The sequence below is a fragment of the Pteropus vampyrus genome, unplaced genomic scaffold (genome assembly GCF_000151845.1).
Source record: "Pteropus vampyrus isolate Shadow unplaced genomic scaffold, Pvam_2.0 Scaffold120, whole genome shotgun sequence".
Classification (NCBI taxonomy): Eukaryota; Metazoa; Chordata; class Mammalia; order Chiroptera; family Pteropodidae; genus Pteropus; species Pteropus vampyrus.
In genome coordinates this window covers 4666108-4675911 of record NW_011888901.1, presented here as the reverse complement: position 1 = coordinate 4675911, position 9804 = coordinate 4666108, and the positions used below count along the sequence as shown (strand labels likewise).

At 32.6% G+C, this 9804-nt stretch overlaps 1 protein-coding gene across 6 annotated transcripts in view; it reads right to left on the bottom strand.

The window, feature by feature from the left end:
* The window catches only part of EPB41L5 (erythrocyte membrane protein band 4.1 like 5), a 152691-nt gene that overhangs the window by 88419 nt on the left and 54468 nt on the right, over positions 1 to 9804 (bottom strand). For 5 of the 6 annotated variants that reach the window (XM_011366100.2, XM_023534120.1, XM_011366101.2 and 2 more), the window contains 2 exons: positions 6134 to 6176; positions 5614 to 5729 (listed from right to left, as the gene is read on the bottom strand). In XM_011366100.2, the coding sequence (XP_011364402.1) occupies positions 5614 to 5729; positions 6134 to 6176 (159 nt within the window). Of the gene's footprint in view, positions 1 to 1369; positions 2425 to 5613; positions 5730 to 6133; positions 6177 to 9804 lie in introns of those variants that run through there. The other variant, XM_011366103.2, reaches the window with a different exon arrangement.

Genomic DNA, 9804 nt, shown 5'->3' with positions numbered 1-9804 from the left:
TGATCACTAACCTTTTAAACACACACAAAAAAGAAGAGTATAAATATGTTGACTATTTAATTTAGGGTGAGCTACCTGTAAAGTCTTCATGTATAACCATCTTGAAAACATCAGTAACAAGTATTCATAACATTTAATATTAAATCCTGGAGCATATGGGAACTTCTGTAAAATAAATTTGTTTCTACTACCATCCAGTCTTAGCCCTTTACTTCCCCAACTCCATTTTGCTGCTTTCTTCCCCCATCACCCCTCCAACCTAGTTTCTATCATCGAGAATTTACAAAGGAGGTATTATATAACAAGGTTTCAAAGAAAGAAAAACTGATATAATTTTTCCATTACTTTAAATGTAACTGTTGATTTACTCGAATTCTAGGTATACAAATGACTACTTTCAATATAAACTTCAATTACAATCCCTTCGCATTTCCCAAAGTTAATACTCTGCTGAGATTCGTATGAGGCTGACCTTCAGATATCAAGATTAATTTTAAAGTGAGAGAAGTCAAACCTTGGAACTTTCTAAACAACCAGAAAAGCTTTATTATTATGCCTCTTTGGTTTCTATTATAGAAATAGTAGGTTCTTAATCATATTCACACCTATGAAGACTATTCTTGAATGGCACAAATCAGGTTTTCTGTGCTTAAATTGTTATGACTCAAATTCCTTTCTTTTAAGAAAGAGATCACCATCGACAATACTTGACAATTATAATCTGAAGCTATATAAAATCTAAAACTATAAGGGACATACATTAGTGGCTATTTTTAAATATAAAAAAAATGATGACAGACTTAAAGAGGTAGATAGCCAGGTATCTGGTAGATATTTAAGGTAGGTATTTGTTCATATTTACAGGATGCATTAAAGAATACTTTGAGCATCCATGCCTTATACATGACTGTGATAAACTCACACATTGAAACCTACCTATAAATTTCATTCTCTGAATATTATCTAGTTCTGCTTACTTATGTATTCTATTGAGAAGATGTATTATACTTGTAACCAAGAGTCCAGTAATAAAGCCTTCTAAAACCTTTATCTTTGGATTGAGCAGGATGGTAAACGGGTTAAGTTGTCTATAATGAAACTTCATTATCTTAAGGTATTATGAATTCTCAGACTACAAAATATCTTTAAATTACTACAGAGTTTAAAAGTTCAGGAATTTTGTTAAAATTTTTAAAAACTGTAAAAAAGACAAAAGAAATGCTTCCCTTACATCAGTTCCCATTACAGCAGAAATGTACTTTTTCCAGCTAATTTGCTTCTATGAACTGAACCAAAGGGCTTGGCTAATTACATTTTGAAGTTTGTAAAGGACCAAAAATAGTAATATATCCAATCCATTTAAAAGTGGTACAGTTTAGGCTTCAGAATTTTATTTTAAAGGTTGTACAAGGCCAGATTATGAGGCTGTTGCAAACCTGGGAAATCTCTATCGCATGCATGAGATGAAAGAGAAGAGTTAAAGGACAAAAGTAAATATATTTGTCATTTTTACAACCATTCGGTAGTGATGAAACCATTTAGTTAACCACAGATTAACTAGTTAATCATACAAAAGTAACCATTCAGATTTATCTCTCTACATGAATAACATTATTAATGGGACTTCTAGACCTTTTGGTAAATTAAAATATTTGTGTTTATTAAAGTTTTTAATTTAAAATTACATTAATTATAATTATAGAATCTTAAGGACTTAACTGAAATTAAGGCATGGGTCACTTCAGAAGTATTAAAAATAGTATATAAGAGCAGTTTTATAAAAATGTCACTAAAGACTGATATATTGTGCCTGGATATGCTTCTATTGAGTGTGTTTTTAGTGTGTCTGATTCTTTTAACCTCAATCTATTTGGATGGCATGAATTACGGTGAAAGGAGAACAGCTTATTCACAAACACAAACCTCTGGAGACATCTTATGAGTGATATGATAACATGTTAATATCATGAAAAACCTTTCCAAAATTACAATGATATACATACCCTCTCAATACCAAAACATTGGTCATTATCATTAATGACACATAGCTTCTTCAGATCCTTTTTCCTTTCACAGAAGATTTCAATTACAAACACTACACAACTAGTGACTCAATACAAAATAACTTCTCCCAAATTCTCCTAATGTGATCAATCCTCTATAAACGCTAGAGAATGAATACCATCAACTTCTATACCATCACTTGCACAACAAAAAGTCCCAATGCCTAAGAAGCTAAACACTCATATATCAGTCATGGCTGCATGGCCAGGAAAATGAACATCATGATGGACTCCTGCATTCTTCACATTGTGCTCATGGACAAAGTCAGTGTAGTTTCTATGTGCAGGCTGGGGTGGGGACAAGGCCCTTGTGTTCCACTGGTTTCCACCACGTTGACAGCAGTCACTGGCAGCAGAGAGCCTGGATGGTTGGGAGTGGGAGGGGAGCACAGTTAGTCAATAGGAATAGGAGATAATGGATGTGTAAGAGATAATAAAGGAGAAAAGCAATGTGACCAGCATGCATCACTGACTGCTATGAGTAGTTATCAACATCTATTTCATGCAATCACATTCAATAACAAAGGAAAGGAAATCCACAAAGTTACATGTAGCAGAAAACATCAATATGGAAAGGAAATATGTTTAAGTATCAGAGTCAGTTAAGTGAATTAAATAAATAGAAAATTTCATAGAGAACAAGACACTTTGTATCTGTCCCTGATGCTGCTACCAAAATCAAGGCAGAAATATGTTGTTTGAGGGTCTAATAAGATAAAAAAACATTTATAATCTACTTAATTCAAATATTTGATGGGACAATTAATTCTACATAAAGACAAAGATTTATAGAAAAGGGCAATTGTGAAAATTATTCCCCAAATTAAGTGATTTCATAAAACTGAAATCCGGGAAACAAAATTCAGAATGACCATTTAAAAAAAAAAAATCTATCCTCAGAGTCTATGTAATTTTACATCAGTGTTCCCAATTAACAAGAGAATCATTGTTCCTTCTATAATCAAAGTTCACAGGAACTTCAGAATGAAATTCGACAGGTACAGATAACGTGATGAGATTGTAAGCCCCTCTCCCCAAGAAACAGTTTAATAAGCATGTTAGGTACCTTACACAGTGTTATAGAATAGGCCTACAGAACTATGGCAATGAAACATGCATAAAAGCAGTTCCTGGTTAGAAATGATTAGAGTCCTCTAGCAGAAAGAAAACATTTGTCAAGGTTCAGAAAATCAAGGTTTTGTGACATGGCAAAAAAGGCAGCACATATTTAAGAGGTATTTAAATACAGTATTTTTCTAACTAAACCAAAACATGCATCTTCACCATTTTTCCTTAGGGAAACTGAAAAGAATTAGCTAAAACGATTTCTTAGAACAAACTTGAAGCCTTTTTGTTAACAATGAAATGATCATCTTTTCTTCAACTAAAATACAATTTGTTCATCAGTTCTAACCCAAAAAATTCATAACCCTTAAATATAGGTAGGATCTCTGAAAATTTAGGAAATTAAATTAGGTTTATGTTCTTCTCGAAGTATGCAAGATTTTCCAAATATTCAGTTTTGCTTTTGTTTTTATAAATGGTTTAACGAACTTAAAAGGAATTGTTTCTCAATCGTTATTGGATAATTCTAAGTTATTGATATACTAAATCATTCACTAAAATAATGGTATCATTTAGAAGATACTAGGAAGAAAAAGCTAAAGAACTGAACAGGGAGTAGGTTTAAACTGGTTACAAGTTATCTGCCAGAAACAGAATAGTCCATTACTCTGCCCAACTGTTCAAACCTAGTGAGCATTTTCAAATTTTATTAATGTATCGCTTTCTAAAGGAGGACTCTTCCATATTAATTTAAAAGTATTAATAAGAATCAAAGCATGCAGAAGCAAAGAATGAAATGCAAAATGTATTTTAAATTAAGGCTGGGGAACCCATTAGCTCTAAGACATGCCAGTTGTATAATCAGTTCCATGACACTGTCAACATACGGAGGCTCATTAGGTTTAAGGACCACCATTTTACTCCATTTCAGCAAAAGAGGTCTCAGCACAATTACATAAAAGAAGGACACACAGCTCCAAATTTTTCATTTTTCTTGAAAGTCAATACTCTGATTCAATAGTCTCTCTTTCTAAAGGCTGCACAAAAGGAACTGAGTAGTGCCTAACAAATCAAACATTTAAATATATATATATATATATACACACAAAAATTGGAAAAGTCAATAATGATTTAGTGTCATAATACAGGATGCAAAAAAACCAGACTCTCATTCCATTATATATAAAAGGTAAGCACATATTAAGGGAGTTCTTTTATAGGTGAAGTCTCAGTATTATCTTTCCTTTCCAAAAAGATTCTGTGATAACATCAAGGAGATAAAAGGCAGCTGCTTACTAGAGCTGTGTTTTCATTTTCAGTAAGAAATTAAAGAAATTTTTTTAATGGCTTAAAAAATAAAGACTAAAATTTGACACTTAGAAGCCTCGCTGTTCATATTTTAATCGTGTGCCCACATGCACATACACACGAGTACCTCCACCACACTGCCATGTAGAAAAGAAAAAAAATGGTGGGGGAGAAATCCCTCAATCTTAGAAACTAATCAAGTTGTTTGGAACTGAAGTAAATATATGCCCAACCATCAAGAGCAAAGCACCTTGCAGTTAGTTAAGCCAAAATAACAGTGAAATACAATTGCATAGCAAAGAGACTAAAAATGATCACCAACCACTGTTGACCCACCACCATGAAGGAAGAACTGGTTGCACAGAAAGCTGACCAAAACCTTGAGATCACCACAGAAACTCATTAGATTTCAGGTAGGAAATAAACTAAGAGCAAGAGAAAAAGAGAAAAATCCTATGAATTATTAAAGTTCATTTCATAAATAAGACACAAAGCCTGAACAGATGAGGCAACCAACATGACCACGCAATCAAATAATTCCCAAGGAACACCCCCCTGCAGGCATATATATTTGGGAAAGAATGAACCCCAATGATTAACCCCAATAGCCACAAAGTATCCATATTTGTGTACTTCCTATTAATCTAAAGAAAAAAAAAAAAAAGCCTGGAAATCTAAACAAATGAATTATCTTCCCTGTGATCAAATTATCTCTCTATCTCCCAAAATGGAGTATTCCATGCTTTGTTTTACTGGACTATAATCATGTTTCCCTTTTGCTTTATCTTCAGTCTTCAATGAAGGAAACACATCCAAAGCAGCATTATGTAGTGTGGAATAACATGTAACAAGCACATTTTCCTTATGGATCTGGGAAAAGGTTCTGCTGACTAAAACTAAAGTCTTTTTTAACAGAGAATCCCCTACCACTTCCAGATGATGCTAACCAAAATAAGGAGAGGGGTCTGATGTTCTTCATAGACTGCACTCTGGAGCTTTTTCATCCACATCTCTTATCTTCTTAATCCCTATAACTACTTAATAACATGCTTCTTTTCAGATTACAAATATGAATAATTTGCTTTCAATCATATTTAAAGTACTCCACAATTATGGCTGGGAAATTAGACTATCATTAAACAAGCAATATTTTATTTGGTTTAAGGAATTAACAAACCATTTCCTATCATGCTGGTCTGTCCCAGGATTTCTTGGAAGATTCTCTATCTCCACCAGCACAGGACCAGAGGGAACGGAAGGAGTTGCAAACACAGCAGATCTCATGCCCCAAGCCTTTGGACACAAATTATAAAAATCATCTATTCTGCCTAGATAAAAGATCTAATAAAAAGAACACTGAAATTGAATATTATCTATATAGGGAAGAAATATAAACGAATTCTTGAATATTATATATCACTTTAGAAACAATAACCTAACTGAATATTTATATTTTATTCATTTTATAGGATTTACAGGAACAGAGTATGTTTTATAGATACCTATTCTATTTATAACATCTTAGAGAATAAAATAACAGAGGATTTCCCATTACTGAGCCATTTTACAGATAAAGAAAACGCATAAAACTTCCCCAAAGTTACACCCCTATGAAAAGTCAATTAACAATACCACATTTTGTTATAATTAACTACGGTGTTCTAATGCATTAGAAGCTTAATATTAAGAAGTCTTACCTGCTGGGAGCCATTACTCTGAGTTGAAACATTACTATGAACACTGCAATGAGAGAAAAAAAACTATTAAAAACTACATATAAAACTTTAGGGCTTCACAATGTCAGATTATACATACACTAATGAAAGTAAATTATTTTTAAAGACATTAATTTTGTTTCAAATAAAGAAAAAAATTACTTGCCTAAAACTAAGAATGTAAGATGCCCAGAAAATATTTGGTTTTATAGGCACACACTTGCTTTTCTATATTCTGCTCATTTGATATTTCTATATATCTATATTTTAATTATGTTTCAGATGTATACTTCACTGCTAATCTTATGTATTCATATAATATATTGAAGATGACCAAATAAAGATAGCAGCACAAGCGATGCCTTAAATTCAAGGCATTAACCACAAACATCCAGATAAACTTACCTGTCACTTCTTTTTATGTATTTCTACCCTCTCAAGATTTTCCAGTTTCAGCAATAGCTTAGCATTTTATAACTCAAAAGGCCTTGGTAAAAAGTTAGAAACTCCTCTATATACTTTCCCCTGCAACTGATTTATAAATTTGTTTTTAAATTTTTAGTTTAGGCAGCACTCATCTAACCCCCTAACCAAAATAAAGCACTTTAAAAAGCTCATAATAGAACAAAATAAATAGAAACCTCAAAACAACTAAATAATAAAATGAATATTCAATGAAATAAGAACTCAAAGATATTACCACAATAAGATGAGGGGGGAAAAAAAGAGCATATGGATTTCAGACCTTCTGACATAAGCATAATTAGTATCCTGAGGTAAAGAATTCAACTTAGGTAACTAAAAGTATATTGATAATTATTTTAAAAGTTCCTTGAAAGTGAGAAAATAATCTACAAAGTTAATGAGAACACTGGGTTTCAGAAGAGATACAAAATTAAATACATTCAACTCCTTATTGTTAAACTACTGACCCTCAAGGATGAGAAAAGAATATTCCAGGTACCTTAAGGAGATTTAAAAGCCAATCACTCCTGGTATCAGGTTGGCACAGACTTTTCCATAGCAATATTCAAGAATGTTATACCCAGCCAAGATGTCATTCCAGTAAAAGGAAATGGGTAAAGCTTCTCAAATACAAACAAACTGAATACACCATCCAGGAGTCTTTCTTAGAGGAGTGAGAATAAAACAAAAACTGTCTGATGATGAAAGACAACCAATTAAGAAAGAATTAGAGAATGAAGTCTTGCTAAAAGGCTGGGTAATGAATAAGGAGTGAAATCATTTTATGTGTTATTTTTAATTAACTACATCTCTATTATGAGTCACTGGAACTTGCACAACCATTGACTGGGTTCAAATCCAACTGTCCCAATAGCTCTGCTCTCAGAATTTCAGGTTTCTCATTTGCATGAGACTGTTTAGGATTAAATGAATTCATATTAGCAAAGCACAAAGAACAGTGACAAAGCTAATCAACAAAAAAGAAAAACTTTGAAAAATTGTTTAGTACAGATCTGTTGCTATAGCAAATGTAAAGAACATACCTGTCAGGCACAAGTGTTTTTTGCTAATCATGTTGCTCTTTTCAGAGTATGTTATGTGCTGGCTTAAGTAACCTATAATCCCAAATATTAATAAAATCTCATCCAACCTGCTGGTACAGAAATTAGACTCACTACTCTACAATCCCCTGGGTTACTCTCTGGAGCTTTTCCTTTAACTGGGAATAACTCCAGTAGGTGATGGATAGAAGATGAATAATAATAACCTGAGAAAAAGTGCTTAAATAAGTGTTAATTGGCTTATCGCTCCATTTTTAAACAATTTGAAATGTGGAAAGTACTGTCATCCCATAATTACACATATTCTTTCACCTCTGCTAACATGAAAGTAGGAAGGAATACTTCTCATTACTGACCTAATCCAAGCTTCTCCTTTTATAGGACTACCTGCAGTAACTGACCCTTTTTACTTTTGTATCACCTTTATTCAACATTTCTTCCATCATTTCTTCTTTTCTTCTCTTTTCTGTCTTCAAGATTCTATATGCTAAGCCTGAATAAGAATAAATTATCCTTTAAAATGTCACCTCTTCTTAAGATATTTTCTATCAATCAAGACACAAGGGAGTAGTTAGGAGATAAAATAGTACAAGTAAAATGAATGACATCAGCCAATTTAAAAACTTGTTATTCAAATAGGCACAGTACAAGGTCAAGAAGCTTTTTAGGTCAAAGAGTTGTGCTTTTTCAAACAGTACGGTTTTCCATGGTTCACTGGAGCAAAATTGTTCATGCAAACAGAATTACAAGGGCAAGACTTGAAAGGACATTCATGACAGTCCAAGCTTATGTTCTCTCAAGCACTGTTATGAGTAGTTCTCAATAACCTTTCAGGACAGCTGTGTCCCCCCTCCACATTTCACTTCTAAAAGTTTATTCTAATAAAAAAAAATAATAAAGTATTATCACTTAAATATATCCCATTTCTGCTGTGTTTACCAGAGCCAAAAGCAATACTCAAGAAGACACGCTCAAAAAATTAGTTGTTGAATTAATTTTAATTCTAGGAAAGATTATTATCATACTCACTTTTGGTCAAAAAGATGTATTTCGAAAAAATTTTAAAGGAGGAGAAACTCTTATAAATAAAAACTTTAATTTTTCAACTATATACCATTGCTGGAATGCTTTGTTTACATCTCTGATGACTTCATGAGGTTATCTTCTTTATTTAAGCTCTAATATTATGTTCTAGCCTCCCTTTCAGGAAAGCAAGACATGATCCATTAAACAAAAACAAAACAAAAATGCAGACAAGCTCTAACATTTTTCCATCATTTTCTTACAGCACAGCTTATATATAATACCAAGAAAAATGAAATAACCAACAGTTAAACAAACTTCAGGGGTATCATTCAAAAAGCAGAGTGTTTTTGGGCAAATCATAAATCACACCTGGCTTTAATGGCTAAGTGAAAAAAACGGAATAGGATATCTCAAGGTGAGGCTGACCATACTCAGTATCCAAAAACAAATGTTTCTTTTGAAGAGGAAATATATCTGCCATAATGCAGTGTAGACAAATTCAAAAAAGGAATAGATTTATATATCCAGAATTTGATATTTTAACAGGCATTCCAGGAGACTTTGGTACTCAGAAATGGTTGAGAAGCATTATATGAGACTATACATTGTAATACATACTATTAAAATTAACTGAGTAATCAAAAGTAAGACCTCCAGAATGGTGGTTGAGAATCCTCTCCCCAGTGCGCTAAAGATTTAGCTACAGAAAATTGTTTTTAAAAAAACTGTCAAAAGGCATAGGTCAAATGGAAAAAACATTTATTCAAGAAAATCTACCAATTCTCAGAGCTGAGTCTGGCATTTCAGCCACAATTTGCTCCTTTTTCCCATTCTCCCAAGTTCAGTGTTTTGGAAGCTCTACCCCACGTGGGTACAGTCAAGAAAAAAAACTCTCTCTGCAATGCACACTTTAAACTAGCTATTTTAAGTATGTTCAGAAACTAAAGAAACCAAATCTAAAGAAATAAAGGAAAGTATAAGAACAATGTCTCCACAAATTAACATCATTAAAGAGAGAAATTATAAAAAAGAACCAAAAAGAAATTCTGGAGTTGCAATGTACAATAACTGATATAAAAATTCACTAGAGAAACACAGTAG